This window comes from Sorghum bicolor, chromosome 4 (genome assembly GCF_000003195.3).
Source record: "Sorghum bicolor cultivar BTx623 chromosome 4, Sorghum_bicolor_NCBIv3, whole genome shotgun sequence".
Classification (NCBI taxonomy): domain Eukaryota; kingdom Viridiplantae; phylum Streptophyta; class Magnoliopsida; order Poales; family Poaceae; genus Sorghum; species Sorghum bicolor.
In genome coordinates this window covers 7,084,113-7,098,921 of record NC_012873.2, presented here as the reverse complement: position 1 = coordinate 7,098,921, position 14,809 = coordinate 7,084,113, and the positions used below count along the sequence as shown (strand labels likewise).

The window sequence follows — 14,809 nt, the reverse complement described above, 5'->3', positions numbered from 1 at the left end:
ATAAATATCGCTAGAATTATTATGAAATATGTTTTTATGGTAACTAATTTTAAGATATAAATGTTAATATTATTTTTGACAAACTTAGCCAAACTCAGGAATGTTTGACTCCCGTGTAAAGCAAGACTTCCATTCTTTTTTGATGGAGGGAGTAACTGTGCTACTCAAGCTCCAAATATTAATAATTATCATATGCCTGCATTTGTTAAAAATCTTTTGCGAGAATTTTTTAACTCAAAAAGATGAAATTGCCTTGAAACCACTTTTAACCCTAGAAGGGAGATAGTTTAAAGATTTTTGAAAGTTGAGAGGCAAGATATACAATTTTGTTGGGAAGGTCCGCATAACCGGTCCCGTGTCTCGGTACAATTTCGGGTCTCGAGTAAGGCCTTGTTCAGTTGCCGAAATGAAAAAATTTCGGTTATTGTAACCCTTTTGTTTGTGGTAAATATTATTTAATTATAGACTAATTAGGTTTAAAAGATTTATGCCGTGATTTACAAGTAAACTGTATAATTAGTTTTGTTTTTGACTATTTTAATATTTTATGCATATACCGCAAGATTTAATGTGACGGAAAATCTTGAAAATTTTTTGGTTTTTTGGGTTAACTAGCCTAAGCTCAGCCCGGCCCATGAATGCGATGAGCTTCGGCTTTGTTTCAAGCGGGGCCACCGGTCAGCGACTCGGGCTCTCGACGGCCTGAGCGGCCGCTCCTCGCCTCCTCCCCACGGCCCCACTGCTTCCACGCTCCCCTCGCCCGCAGCCGCTGGAAGAAGAGGAAGCCGACGGGAGTGCGGGGGTGGCGTCGCCGCCAGAGCACCAGCTGTAGCTCGCGGCTAGGCCTTCGTGGTCCGTGCCGCTCTCCTCGCCCAACACGCCGTCATGCTCGCGGCGTCGGCGCGGCGGCTGTCCGCCGCCGCCTCGTCTTCGTCTTCTTCCATGCGCGCCAGCCAGCTCGCCGCCGCACGGAACCCACAGGTTAGTGCGCGTCGAGTGGGCCGTGGGTGGATCCCATCTGATGATAGCCATGTTTTATACAGGCGGCGCTGGTGGCGAGCAGAAATGCTGATGCGGTTTATTTCGTATTTTGGTGTCTGGTTGCAGAGGTGGATGCACGACAGGAACAAGAAGGCGATGGAGCTGGTGGCCAAGGGATGGAGTGCGCTCCAGGAGGTTGACCGCGTCATCGACTACGCCGACCGCAATGACAAGCGCCTCATCCCGCTTCTAAGGGTACGGCTTAGGGTTTATCTTCCTTTCTGCCCCCATTTCTCTGCAATAAGATGAGGGAGCACCTAATCCAGACAGAAAAAGTTCACTGATTGTAGCCCGGTAGGTGAAATTTGTGATATCTCCAGAATTGGCTGAGAATTTGGGGTAACGAGTTCTCTAGATATTCCGTGAATTAATCAGCTGGAGTTGTGTAGTGGAGATATTCCACTAGATCACACTGACCTTGTTATTTAACCAGCTTAACCTTCTAAGTTGTACCTATCATAGACACCTGCTTGACACTGCTTATTGGTCTTAACGTCTCCTTTTACAAAACTTTCTTCATGTGTAAAGGGTGCTAAGGAAAACTTTGAGCTGGCTTTGGAGATTGATAATGATAATACACATGCGAGGTATTGGCTGGGCAAAATGCATTTCAAGTATCATGTTCCTGGAGCTTGTAAGGCAGTGTGAGTAACTTTACTTCTTGTAATTTTAATGTAATGCTGATTTTTTTGCCATGTAAATTATGTTGCTGCTATGTTCTATTCTATTGCTTCCAGGAACATGGAAATTCACGAAAATCATTTCATCAATGCTTTTGTCGTTGTTTTGACAACCCTTTTACATATTCCCTTTAAGTTGATTGAGTAATGAGTCCTAAACCATTGATGAGTGCACGGTAGAAGTATTATCAGTGTTATGGTTTCAGAAACTTGATATATGCATTCTACATTAGCAGGCACGCTGCTCATCATATATTTGCTGCTATATGATACCACTATGTATCATTTAGATGATAAATATGTTACTATATTAGGCTTCTAGGATTGTGAATTAGCTAGCAGAGTTGGCAACTGATTCATATGTGCCTAATATCTATCAGAATTTGTTAACAAGACTTTTTATTTATTTATCAATCTTAAGACTATTTCAAAATATAGCATGGTGTTAGAATTAGTTAAAAAATTCTTTTTTTAAGCCACATAATTTGTTTAAGCCATGCATTCACATACTGATCTTGTGATTGATATGGCTAGTATGCTGCGCAGCACATGTTTTGTGCTAGACAACTATTTGTATCCTATTCTACCCAAAAAGTGTCATTGCAATTGAAAGTTTAGTGTATAGAAGTGCAGAGTTTTGTACTGTAATGCAACTATGCCCAAGAATCTTGATCAATGGTTACAAGCTATAGGGTAGCATTAGAGAAATAGGGTACTACGTATTTAGTGGTTGAAATCTCATCAGTAACCCACAAGCTGTGAGAAGCCTCAATAGTAATCAGTATTGAGATTTGGTTGTTGGAGGTCACTGCTGCCGTGCTGCGAACAATATATTTCTGTTATGGAGTATGCAAGAATAGTATTATGCACCATTTAGTTGCTTCATAATTTGCTACCTCAGCATTGAATTGAATTATATTGGGAGACGAATGTATTGGAATTAGCAACTTGACATAAAACAAAATTGGAAGAGAAGGGGCTGAAGTTGGATCGTCTTAAAAACTGCTCACTCAATTAGTCCATAAAATACTATATGAAGTTGCTGGCTTCTTTTTGGAACATTTGTTTTTGTTGCTGCCATCTCATGATACATGTCTTGGACTCGATAGAATTCCATGTGAATTAAAAGCTGTTCCGTTTTCACGTGTGCAGTGGTGCTGCTTTGTTGGTTGAAGCTGCAAATATGGGTGATCCAGATGCACAGTATGAACTTGGATGTCGACTAAGAATTGAGGTTTTCACAGTTCATACCTAGTTTTTTGTTAGGCAGTGGGCTTTTGATATTCATGGGATTTGTGTTCTTTTAATTGATGGTTTGTCTTTGTTGCTAATGTAGAATGACTATGTTCAGTCAGATCAACAGGCTTTCCATTACATTGAGCAAGCTGTTGATCAGGTATGCAGTGGGCTGCTTATCTGAATGCTGATCCTGTGCTTGCTGATGTGGCATTTGTCAGCGCTATTTTATTTTGACCTGACTCCTTGATTGCAGCTGCACCCTGGCGCTTTATATCTTCTTGGTGCTGTATATCTAACTGGAGACTGTGTTAAGAGAGATATAGCTTCCGCGTTGTGGTGTTTTCATAGAGCTTCAGAAAAGGTGTCAAGTTTTTCCAACAAAACTGAATAGTTGATAGTATGATATGAATTACATGCTCAAAGTTCAGTTTCTCGTATACATAACTTGATTGTGGTTTATGTTCTGAGACTTGAACTCTGACCATCACCAGGGACATGCTGGTGCTGCTGTCGCATATGGATCCTTGCTTCTTAAAGGTCTGTGAGATGACTATAGTGTCTGGGTAACTTAGTTACACATTATTGTATAGTTCAGGGGGTAAATTAGACTGTTTCATAGTTCGGGGATTAAAGTAGACACCACCCCATAGTTCAGGGGGTGATGTAGACTTTTTCCATTGTGGAATATTGGTTATTTTGGGCATTCTAAAGCATGTAACATCTTGTTACAAGTTAATTATTCGTTCCACCTAACTTTGCAATTGTTTTCAGGTGCTGAAATACCTGAAGTGATTACGAGATTCAACTCAGGCAAGAGTCCATCAACTGGGAAAATGCGGAAAAGGACCCTGCAGCAGGATCCAATAAAGCTAGCGAAAGAGCAGTTTCAAATCGCAGCTGAGGCAGGCTGTGATCTCGGTTTGCGGTGGTTGAAGAGGCTTGAAGATTATGAAAACCAAGAAGAAAAGCTAAAGCAGATCCAGCATTGACATCCACTGAAAGAATCTCATTGCATTCGCATCCAAGTATAGTATATGGCAGCACGGTTGTTGCACGCAGGTATACCAATAACTATTTTCCCTGTCTTTCACTATGTAGGAGGCCGTTCGATTCTAGGATGTTTTGGTCAACTGAAATTGCAGGGAACTCATACTGAAATTTTGATGTTTCGACTAACTGGTTGGACTGTAGGTGCTTCAATGTTCGCTTTTTGTGATGTATTAGCGTGAGAATTACTGGAAAGTCTTTAGTTGTTTATAGTTTTCTCCCCTGCAACAGTTTCCTGTCCTAATCGGTATGTCGGTGGCACTTTTTTTAAAGCTGTATGTTGATGGTACTTGTTCATGAGGTGCCCTTTCAAGTGGATGCATTTGGAAAACGAAAATGTTTATGCATTATGACAATCTTCGAGTGGCAGTTGCTCGCTCTCATCTGCCCCAAAAGAATGTCATTCTAGTTTCAAACCATCTTACATTTCACTAAGTTTATTAAAAAAATTATATTTATAATATTAACTAAGTGTTATTAGATTTATCATGAAATATATTTTCGTAGTATAGGTTTTAGAATGATATTTTTTGGTGATTGAGGGAGCGCGAACAGTGGCTAGGACGCTAAAACAATGCTCCTCAATCAAGCGGGTGGTAAATTGTTGAATGGAGTTGTTTTAGATACAACTATCTCCAAGAGTGTCCATATTTAGCATCCAATAGTAAAAAAAAAAGTTTATACGAAAATAAACTCCAACAATAATCTATCCAACGCCCAAAATTATCCTCCTTCCATCTCATGTGATTTCAGGATTTTGTGTTTATGGTGAAGAAAATAGTGCTAATGAACAACTATCATGCGTTGTACTCGACTCTGGAAGAAATATTCAAAGAGTACACGGTTGGCGCATTTTTTTTTAAAAAAAAGAGAACTTTATAGACCAATAGCTCCAGGCAAATCGTCGGACACCAATTCGGTTACAAAGCTTGGTGCCTGGCACCAGAACACATGCCCTCCATCTGGAAAGGCTGTTACACCATAGTTGGCCAAACCATCGGCCACCCTATTAGGACATGTCGAGATGGAACAAGAAACGAAATTGTTTGCCATCATCACACGTATCTGTCTAAACAGGGCACCTTCCGGGCTGCTATCAAAACATTCCGTTGTTAAAGCCTTACCAAGATTTGTAGCATCAGTTTCCAGTTCGATCCGAGTCATTCCAAGTTGTGCTGCTCTGTTCACGCTGTGGAAAGCTGGCAGAGCTTCCGCATGCAGAGGGCTTGCAGCTCTTTGGATGAAACCTGCCCCAACATCTAGCACAGAGCCTCAACATTCAGTTTATAGTGATCTTCTTGTGGAGGCTTCCACTTTGTTTTCTCACCTTGACTTCGTGTCCTGTTTGACTCCTTCACGTTTGCAAACTCATGTAAGTGATACTGGACAGCATTGCACACCTCTCCAGCAGCTTGTGCCCTTTCTCCCGCATTTGCTTTATTTCTTGCCGCCCACCACCTCCACAGGAACACCACGATCTTCAGTTGGACTTCCGGCTGCATTGCCCACACCTTCCGTGCTACATCCTTTCCTGACCCACAGTTTGCTAAGCTGCAGCGCTCCTCTTCCAAGTGTAGATCACGCCAACACTCTCGAGCCCTTTTACAGTTAAAAAAGAGATGGCCGCAGTCTTCATCAAGCCTATTGCATATCGGACATAAAGTTTCAGTCTTGACTTTCCTTCTTTTTAGATTTTTTCGGACAGCCAGACTATTATGGATTAATCGCCAGAAAAACATCTGGACTTTATTGGGCACTTTCAACTGTCGTATTTTATGCCATGGGAAATAATTGGCTGTTGAACCCCCCTCTGCCGATGTCCCAGCTTCCCGACCAGCCTCAGTGTCGTGGGTTTGCACAGCCAGCTTGTAGGCCGACTTGACAGAGAAACGACCTTTTGAATCGAAGTGCCATGCTGGCCAGTCCGGTGTGTCCTCGCCAATTGGAATTGTTAAGATAACCTCCGCTTCCTCCTCCCAGAAAGTCTCATAGACCAACTGCTCATCCCAATCACCAGTGCCCGGGTCAATTAGTTCCTCTACTCTTGTTAGTAAGGAGGCCTCTCTAGGGGTGCTCGGTTGCCGATTCCCATCCCGAGGGATCCAAGGGTCAGTCCAAATATTAATATGTCTTCCATCACCCACTCGCCAACACGGTTGGCGCATTGAGTTTAGATGAGAAGATTGGAGAAATATTCAAAGAGTACTCTGGTGGCAGGCTGCTGCTTCCTGGTGGCCGGCTACTAGCTGGTGGTGGTAGGCTTCTGCTTCCTGTTGGCCAGCCACATGAATGATAACACGTGGAAAACAAAAGCACTGATTTCACTTTGTGGAAAAAATATATGTATTAATCACACTTAGAGGAAAACAAAAGTACTGATTACACTTTGTGAAATAGAATGTAGTCATCCTAACAAGTAACAATTAAATAAAAGACTATGAACCAATGTTTATTAGGAAATTGTTGCCATAGGTTCTCGATGATGTCTTCTTTTTAACCGGTGATGGGTTTCGTTGTCTCTAATCCTTTTGTGTGCCTCAATAAATTCATTAATGAAACAATTATTCTCACGAGAAGGTTCCACATTTTGGCCACCACTCAGTAGGCTCAACTACTTCCTCATCCTTGACAGATCATATTTATGAGGAAACAACTTAATCCAAGTACACCGGTTGTACTTCTTTTCTGCACAAAGTAGTCATCGTGTGATTCAACAACAAGTATAGGAAAAGATCCCTACTCCTCCTATACCTAAAATAAACAAAGAATTAAAACAAATCATATAATAATTAACAATCACAAGTAAATGCACACAAACCTTCAACGGAATAAATGTGGGTCGTATGTCGGATCATCAACCAAATAATTAGAAAACATCATCTGGTGGTCGTCTTCTCTACCTGGATAAATAACTACATAGCCTAGGACAACCGTATCTTCCTTTACTATTGAATATTTTGTACAGCTCGAGCTACCGACAAGATGACATAGTCATTGTCATCTGATAATAAATGTCTAATTCTCTTTGTAGAAGTGATTTCTAAGCACTCATACATCGAGCATGGATAATAGCAACCTATATTATCCAGCGCCTCCATGCCACCCATCATTGCCAGTGTTGCCCTCCTTGCAAGGATCAGTCCCTTGCTTTCGTGCCTCATGAGAAAAAGAGAGTGGGAAGGGAAAAAGAGGGGAAAAAAGGGTTCCAGATAAGAAAATCATAAAAGAGAAAGATCCAGTGACGGGTATAGAAAAAATGTATGAATCATAATGCAAAACACTACAAATTTTGAGACTGACCAAATTTTGATTTTTCTTTTTAAAAAATTGAAATATTAGAAACTCCTGAAGACGATCTTCTATTGCTCTTCGGAATAAAAAATATTGGATAGAGATGCTCTAACGGACGCTCCTTAAAAACACGGACAGGCTCCGAGCCGGGTAGGCTTTGTTTAGTTTCAAAAAATTTTACAAAATAGAAATAATAGTATTTTCGTTTGTATTTAATAAATATTGTCTAATCATAAATTAACTAGGTTCAAAAAATTCGTTTCGTCAATTCTGACCAAACTGTACAATTAGTTTTTATTTTCATCTATATTTAATACTCCATACATACGTCTAAAGATTTGTGCCTTGTTTAGTTCTGAAAAGTGAAAACTTTTCGATAATGTAGCACTTTCGTTTGTTTGTGCCAAATATTATCCAATCATGGACTAACTAGGATCAAAAGATTCGTCTCGTGATTTACGGCTAAACTGTGTAATTAGTTTTTATTTTCGTCTATATTTAATATTTCATGCATGTGACACAAGATTCGATGTGACGGGAAATCTTGAAAACTTTTTGGTTTTCAGGGTGAACTAAACAAGGCCTTGATGTGACGAAGAATATAAAAAAATTTACAAAATTTTTTAAACTAAACAAGGCTCTAGGCAATTGTAAAAAAAAAAACTATTTTAGGCAAAAATAAATAACCGGTGACCCCGCCGACCGCCGTACCGTAACCCTACCCCGTATAAAACGCGGCAGCGATAGGGCTTCCCTTCCAATTCCATCCATCGCCGCCGAAATCCCGTTGCCTCTCTCGCGCGTCACCAAGCTCTCAAGTTTTCCCGTGGCGACGGCGATGGAGGAGGTCACCGAGGCCGTGAACAACCTCAGCATCTCCGGTGGAGGAGCCACGGCCGGTGCCGGTGCCGGAGCGGAGGGGCACAAGAAGAACCGCATCCAGGTCTCCAACACCAAGAAGCCCCTCTTCTTCTATGTCAACCTCGCCAAGGTGAGGAGGGGGAAAAATAATCCCAATCTTCTCTTTCGCGGTGGAGGATAACACAAGAGTTTGCGGTTATTTGCGATTGCTTGTGGTTAGGATTTCGATTTGTTCCCGGGGTTTATATAAAGCTACATAAAAGGGCTTCCCTTTAGCTGGGGTTTTGCCTGACGAGATGTATTTGCCGGCGATTTGACTGAATTCGAGCGTATTCCCGAGTATCGGGGATGCAAACGGAGGCCTAATCTGCTGTTTGATGTTGTTCTTGTGCAGAGGTACATGCAGCTGCACAACGAAGTGGAGCTGTCGGCCCTCGGCATGGGTAAATCTTTTTCCCCTGAAGCTTTGCCGTTTATTTATTATATAAAACACCTTTTCCCGTTCATTTAATCTCCTCAGAGCTGTGCCTGCGAGTGATTGAGGTTTTGTAGTAGGTTTGTGGAAAGATGTATAGCAATGATTCATTGCTCCATCCTATGTACATGATTGTCAATGTGTGGTTTTGTAGTAGGACAGCAGTGAGCTTGTCTGGGAACTGATGTGGCATACAGACATGCAGTAGATGGTTTGGAATTGGGTACAGAAGTGGGTGGTGAATTTTGGCATACTGCAGTGCGAGGTGGCATTAAAGGCCTATATAGTATAATGGGGCATATGTGTGCCTTTAAAAAGCTTGGTTCAGGACTGGGTTTCATGAATTCATGGGTTCTTGGGTCTAGAATCCCCTGAATAAATCAATATTGCCTCCCAAGGCCACGGTTCAAACTAGAAAGTAACTTTGGTTTTTAATTAATTGTGGTGAGCTTCTCTGATAGTATAACATGGAGGAGTGTTCCTGACAATCGTTGGTTCAATTGTGGGGGTGGTTGTTTCTCTAAAATAAAACTAGGTGAAGTGTTTTAGAGTACTGGAACTTCCAGTCTAGTGCCCTCCTTGCCGATGGAAGTTGTGGTTGAAGTCTTATCCTCTGTTGTTGCAATCCGCCATTCTACTTTGGCTACAACTTGATTTAATCATCATGTACAGCATGCTGCCATCCATTTTGTTGCAAACAATTTCTAAGCTCAAATTTGCATCAATATATGTTACGTAAATTTACATTTCAAGCATTGTGTTATGAAGCATTTTCCTATTGTGTATGCTCTTTTTGCACTACTGAACCTGCTAACTTTTGTCTTTTACTCTTTTCAGCCATTGCAACGGTGGTGACAGTAGCAGAAATTCTGAAAAATAATGGCCTTGCTGTCGAGAAGAGTGAGTCTTGTTTGTATAAAGAAGTATAAATGTTCATAGAGTTCTGTTCTCTTTTCATCCTAACCTTGTCGAGAATCACATGCAGAGATCATGACATCTACTGTTGATGTCAAAGATGAAACTAGGCCCCGACCTATCCAGAAGGCCAAGGTAAACGTGCTTCCCCATGGTCAATGGTTGTGCATTTTTCAAGTTTATTTGTTGGACTCCTTTCTTATATACTCTTATAATGCGCAGATTGAAATATTGCTTGGCAAGACGGACAAATTTGATGAGCTGATGGCAGCGGCTGCAGAAGAGAGGGAGGCCAATGAGGCCGAGGAACAAAGCTGAATAACCTGCAAGGACCCTGTTGTAGCTTATTTACTGTTTTGCCGCTAGATTTGTCCTCTTCATAGTTTGTTGAGTCGGCAAAAGACGATTGCTTGTATAATCAATTAAGGGCACAGCTTATTTAGTGTGCTTTTACTTGATTCATTTAGGTTGGAATGGTACAAGTTGTGTTCAGTATGATACTCTTGATTCATCACTATTTTCCATTTAGAAGATATATCCCGTTGCTTCTGATGTACGTGCATCTTCTGTTTGTGGTGGTGTTGCAATTTTATCCCACATCACTTATGTTTACTACGGGTGCCCCAGTGGCGAATTCAGCTCGAGAAATGACCTAGGGCGGACTTATAGTATAAATTTTTTGCAAACCAATGGCAATATAAACTATCAAATTCCATAAGTTGCTTTGGTAATATAATAATTTGACTAATATTAAAGTTTTCAGCATATATTTTCCACATCAAAATTAGAGAAGTTTGTTTCTTAAATTAAGAGAAACCATACATACTAATACTAATAGTTCTAAACTGACTTCACCAAATCATTCGATGATTCATCCTTAATCAAATTTTAAACAATTAACTATGTGAAAAGGACAAATGACAAATAAAGATACCTACAGCCCGACGCAGGTTCTTAGGTTCCGCAAGTTTGTGAATTAGCGAGAGAGACGACCGGAAAGTTAGAAGTCGAGAATAGCGAGAAACGTGAGAAAGACCGATCGTATTCTTATTGTGTTTTGTGGGCTTTGATTTTTTATATGGGCTGAACCACATATGATGGTCCAATACATCTAAGTTGTCTTCAACCTCCGTCGGATACTCTGAGAGCCTCTTTTTATTTTGCACTAATGTCTAAAATTTTCATAGAGTGTTAGATCAACCTCAAGAGGACCTAGGGCGGCCGCCCTGGCTCGCCCTAGTGGTGGATCCGCCTATGGGTGCCCGCACATACCAAAGCATTGGTTTGGGTTTGTGCTCTGCGGGCTTTAGAAAGGGGCTAGGGGGTGGAGTAGCGAGGTGACAGGGACGTTTGGGTTTGTTGTGCTCCAGGGTAGACCCTGTTGCGGAAAATTTTGCAAAATGACTATTGTAGCATTTTTTTTTTGTATTTGACAATTATTGTCTAATTATGGACTAACTAGACTCAAAAAATTCATCTTGCAAGTTAGAGGCAAACTATGCAATTAGTTATTTTTTCTATATTTAATGTTTAATGCATGTGCTGCAAGATTCGACGTGATGAAAAATTTTGAATTTTTTTTTTGGAACTAATAACCCCTTAGAAAGGGGCTTGGTAGGGCTGCCTTGGAGGAGGGGTAGGCCGCTAGGGAGGGACATAAAGCACAAAGAGAACCAGATGAGAGTCTGTCCTCGACTAGACACAACAGCGGAGCACATGCGCACGGCATGAGACATATGTTGAAGACTGAAGATCAAATTTTGTTATGCTTAACCTTCGACAAACCATGCTGCCAGAGAAAGTTAGGCAAGTAAAGTTGAAACCACACTTATGGTAAAGTTTGACAAGAAAATGAGTCTACCTGTGGGACAGGGTGCTAAGAGAAATGTGGCACGCTGTAGTTGTGTCAGCAAACCAAACAATTGCTAGAAAAATTGTGATAACACATTTTGGCCACAAGCCAAACAAGCCCAAAAGACGAAGAACAACCTAAAAGAAATAGGGACACCATCCGATCTTAATCTAACACCTGATTTTTTGAAAAAAGAAGATACATACACTGTAACAATTCCATTTATCTTGGTGAGACAACTTTCCCCTTTTTCCCGATGAAACAAGGGTGCTGCTCAAATTTGGTGTTTTCTAAAGGTAGAGAGTCAGTAGGCTAGCTTGTCATTCATGTCTTATACTCTTAATAAAGGGTGTGTTTTCATGTCTCAATTTCTCAATAAAGAGCGTGTTTGGGACTGTGTTTTCTGCTATGGCGATAAAAAAAACCAAAGAATCATACCAAACACCCTGACGATATTGATGATTCGTTCGACTGCACATGAGACATGACACTGGTACAGCAAAAATAAACAGTTTCCTATACCGTGGATCGGCGGCCACGGTACCCATAAGGCACTACACGGTCCACATCCGCAGTCACAAACAGGCCTGAATAAGGGGATATGCTGATATGCTTATTATACCAAAATATAGTTTTTTTAGCGAACCAAAATATAAATGAAAATGGCTATTGTCACCATAAATGATCACACCACGGTTTACTAAACACAACGAATTGGGCTTAAAAATTGAAATAGACAAATACAGTAATTATTATTACACGAAACATGCAACAGGACAACATTTTGAGCTCCAGATAGGCAAATGGTATTAAGACGAAAACACGCAACATGAAAAACAAGAACTTGACTCCAAACATAGTACATTTTTTTAAAAAAAAAAAAGAAAATGGAAAAAAGAAACACATACGACCGAAAAACGCCACATCAATCTCCAATTATACTTGTCCATTCGTTTCTAGCTAGTTCCATGCTTCACGACAGTGCCATCTTCTTTGGTCGGAAACTTTTATCATTCAAGCTTCTTCTTGCCCTCGTCTCCGGCGCCGGCTTCCTCCTCCTCCTCCTCCTCGTCCTCCTCCTTGTCGACGAGGATCTTCTTGCACGCCTCGTAGCACATGAAGGCGATGCCGGCGGCGGGCATGAGCTTGATGCAGCTAGGGCCGAGGCCTCGGTACAGGCCGGCGGCGCCCTCCTTCTTGAGGATGCAGTAGATCGCGTGGAGGACGTTCTGGTACACCTGCCTCCCGCCCACGGCGCCCACCTGCATCTGCTTTCGGGCCACCTCCAGCGGGAACGTGGCCGTGCTGGCAATGGCGCCCGCCGCCGACCCGATGAGCAGCGTCGCCACGGCGCCCACGTCCGCGCCGGGGCGCCGCCCGGTGGCGCGGCGGTACAGCCGCTTCAGCGTCTCGTAGGCGTAGAAGTTGCAGGCGGCGTACGGCACCACGCCGATCAGGCTGGGTGCCAGCCCACGGTACAGCTCCGACGCGCCCTCGTCGCGCACGATCTTCACGAACGCGTGTGCCACGTTCTCGTATGCGTCCTTCTGCATGCCATGCCATCACACACACAATCGTTCGCACATGAGATTGTTGTAGTTAGCAGTGAGATCGATCATTGCAAAACTTATTTGTGATCGAGCTATGCTGTGTGTTTTTGTTGTTGTTGCTCACCTCGATGGTGATCCTGGTCTTGATCAGCTCCATGGGATAGGTGCACAAGGTCGAGGCGAATCCGGCCAGAGCTCCGGCAACCAGCGGCGTTGGGATCGGGATCTTGGGCGGCTCGTCGCCCTTGGGGGTTAGGAACTTCTTGGCCGTGTCGTAGGTGAAATGCTGCGCACGCACCACCACCATGGAAACGAAACGTCAGATATCTGTAGTAGTAGTCACTGATGCACACAAACGCCATGGATTCTGAACGTTCCAGAAACCTGGGTGGGTTGTCGTCGTCGTACGTACGTACCTCGATGGCCTTGCTTGGAGCGACGCGGAGGACGTTGACGGCGTTGCCACGGAACAGGCCGGTCCACCCCTCGTTCTGCATGATCCACTGGAACACCCCGACCATGGAGTCCACGCCGATGCTGCCGACCATCAGGTGCGTCCGGATCGTCTCCAGCGGCGCCACGAACGTCCTCGACACGGCGCCGGCGATGGCGCCGCTAACCAGGCGCCGCAGGTGCGGGTTGGCGATCTTGACCCTCACCTTCCTCAGATCGCCCAGCTGCCGCTTCTTGCCGCCGCCCTTCTTCTTCTTCTTCGCGGCCTCCTCCTCCGCCACCTCCCCGGCGGCCTGCTGCTGCTGCCCGGGCACAGCGGCGCCAAGCTGGCGCGCGATGTCGCAGTTGTCGGCGGGGCGAGGAGCCTTGGGATCGGGCTCCCGCGGGTCGCGCCCCGACGGGACGCCCGGGCACACGTTGAGCCCGACGCTGGCGAACATCGCCCGGCGGGGGAACTCCAGCGCGTTCTTGCCGCATCGTGGCTTCCAAGGGAGAGAAACCGTCGGGACCTGCAAGGACCAGCTCTCCTTGCTCCTGGTCACCATCGTCGTCACTGCCATTGTCGCCGCCATGGGTCAATTCAGAGCAAGTCCTTGCCTGAAAAAAAAAAAAATACCATGACGACGCATGCATAACAATGTAACCGTGCATGCAAGTAATCATTATTATATGAGATAAATAAAAGGTTTGAAAGGGCAACAAACTAAGAATTGCCTCGAGTAAGGAAGCTCAATCTGATGCCCTCTTGATGAAGAGATGGCTTCTTCCCTTGTTCTTGAGCCATGGTGGGGAGGGGCGCCTTTTATAGCCGTTCCTCACTGTTCATCATCATCAGGTGCCGTGTTCACTGAGTACTGACAAAGCTCTCGTTCCCACTCCAGTGGCAATTGTCATGTATGCCCCCAAAACCAAATGTGGCAGTACTGTACACCGTGTGCTTCAAGGGTAGATTGGTCAGGTGCAAAGAAATAAGTGACTAGGATTTCCAAGGGCGCGGAACTGTCGATTTGGCAGCCCTCCTATGGGGCTAGCTTTTCCAGCTGCACAATGACGTGCACACTGTCAATGTACTTGAGTGTGTGCTTCAAGGGTAGATTGGTCATGTGCCAAGAAGTGACTAGGATTTCCAATGGTGCAGAACTGTCAATTTGGCAACCCTCCTGTGGGGCTGGCTTTCCAGCTGCACAATGTCGTGCACGCTATGGTTGCACTTGAATGTATGTGCCAAATATAATTTTGCTTGAGATGGTGCCTTTTCACAGGTCTGTTGCATACTTGCACGTGTCCATGGACTCACTCGCAACAGAAATGGCGGCGAATTGCTTTGCAGCTTCAGTTAGGACATAGAAATGCCCTGAGAGGACGAGACCGGGGCGCCCACTGATCCCTAGCAATACTGATGATG

The 14,809-nt window shown here is 43.7% G+C and overlaps 3 protein-coding genes across 5 annotated transcripts; 2 read left to right on the top strand and 1 right to left on the bottom strand.

Annotated features, from left to right (window-relative positions):
* Nucleotides 689–4,304, top strand: LOC8082925. Of its 2 annotated transcripts, XR_002451886.1 has the most exons (9): nt 754–981; nt 1,108–1,236; nt 1,570–1,685; nt 2,874–2,955; nt 3,058–3,117; nt 3,214–3,321; nt 3,452–3,497; nt 3,732–4,019; nt 4,152–4,304. XR_002451886.1 is itself a non-coding variant. In XM_002453461.2 (8 exons), exons 1-8 carry the CDS (start codon nt 886–888, stop codon nt 3,947–3,949), a joined length of 855 nt encoding a protein of 284 aa, XP_002453506.1. In that variant the 5' UTR covers nt 689–885; the 3' UTR covers nt 3,950–4,304. The 2 variants fall into 2 exon arrangements, 1 of the variants encoding a protein (XP_002453506.1); XM_002453461.2 differs by having other exon boundaries at nt 689–981; nt 3,732–4,304.
* Nucleotides 8,013–10,101, top strand: LOC8071658 (uncharacterized protein At2g34160). Its single transcript, XM_002453460.2, has 5 exons — nt 8,013–8,289; nt 8,554–8,602; nt 9,472–9,534; nt 9,620–9,684; nt 9,772–10,101. Exons 1-5 carry the CDS (start codon nt 8,137–8,139, stop codon nt 9,865–9,867), a joined length of 426 nt encoding a protein of 141 aa, XP_002453505.1. The 5' UTR covers nt 8,013–8,136; the 3' UTR covers nt 9,868–10,101.
* LOC8082924 (adenine nucleotide transporter BT1, chloroplastic/amyloplastic/mitochondrial) lies at nt 12,129–14,194 on the bottom strand. Of its 2 annotated transcripts, none has more exons than XM_002451699.2 (4): nt 14,119–14,194; nt 13,368–14,001; nt 13,076–13,237; nt 12,129–12,948 (listed from the first exon to the last, which is right to left on the bottom strand). In XM_002451699.2, exons 2-4 carry the CDS (start codon nt 13,974–13,976, stop codon nt 12,412–12,414), a joined length of 1,308 nt encoding a protein of 435 aa, XP_002451744.1. In that variant the 5' UTR covers nt 13,977–14,001; nt 14,119–14,194; the 3' UTR covers nt 12,129–12,411. The 2 variants fall into 2 exon arrangements, with proteins under 2 accessions (XP_002451744.1, XP_021314603.1); XM_021458928.1 differs by having other exon boundaries at nt 14,109–14,191.

Coding starts and splice junctions, on each gene's coding strand:
- LOC8082925 (XM_002453461.2), top strand. CDS start 886: ATGCTCGCGGCGTCGGCGCGGCGGCTGTCCGCCGCCGCCTCGTCTTCG. Junction 1,686..2,873: donor CCTGGAGCTTGTAAGGCAGT/GTGAGTAACTTT, acceptor TCACGTGTGCAG/TGGTGCTGCTTTGTTGGTTG. Junction 3,498..3,731: donor TGGATCCTTGCTTCTTAAAG/GTCTGTGAGATG, acceptor AATTGTTTTCAG/GTGCTGAAATACCTGAAGTG.
- LOC8071658 (XM_002453460.2), top strand. CDS start 8,137: ATGGAGGAGGTCACCGAGGCCGTGAACAACCTCAGCATCTCCGGTGGA. Junction 8,290..8,553: donor TCTATGTCAACCTCGCCAAG/GTGAGGAGGGGG, acceptor GTTCTTGTGCAG/AGGTACATGCAGCTGCACAA. Junction 9,535..9,619: donor TGGCCTTGCTGTCGAGAAGA/GTGAGTCTTGTT, acceptor AATCACATGCAG/AGATCATGACATCTACTGTT.
- LOC8082924 (XM_002451699.2), bottom strand. CDS start 13,976: ATGGCGGCGACAATGGCAGTGACGACGATGGTGACCAGGAGCAAGGAG. Junction 13,238..13,367: donor CTCCAAGCAAGGCCATCGAG/GTACGTACGTAC, acceptor GTGCGTGCGCAG/CATTTCACCTACGACACGGC. Junction 12,949..13,075: donor AGACCAGGATCACCATCGAG/GTGAGCAACAAC, acceptor CATGGCATGCAG/AAGGACGCATACGAGAACGT.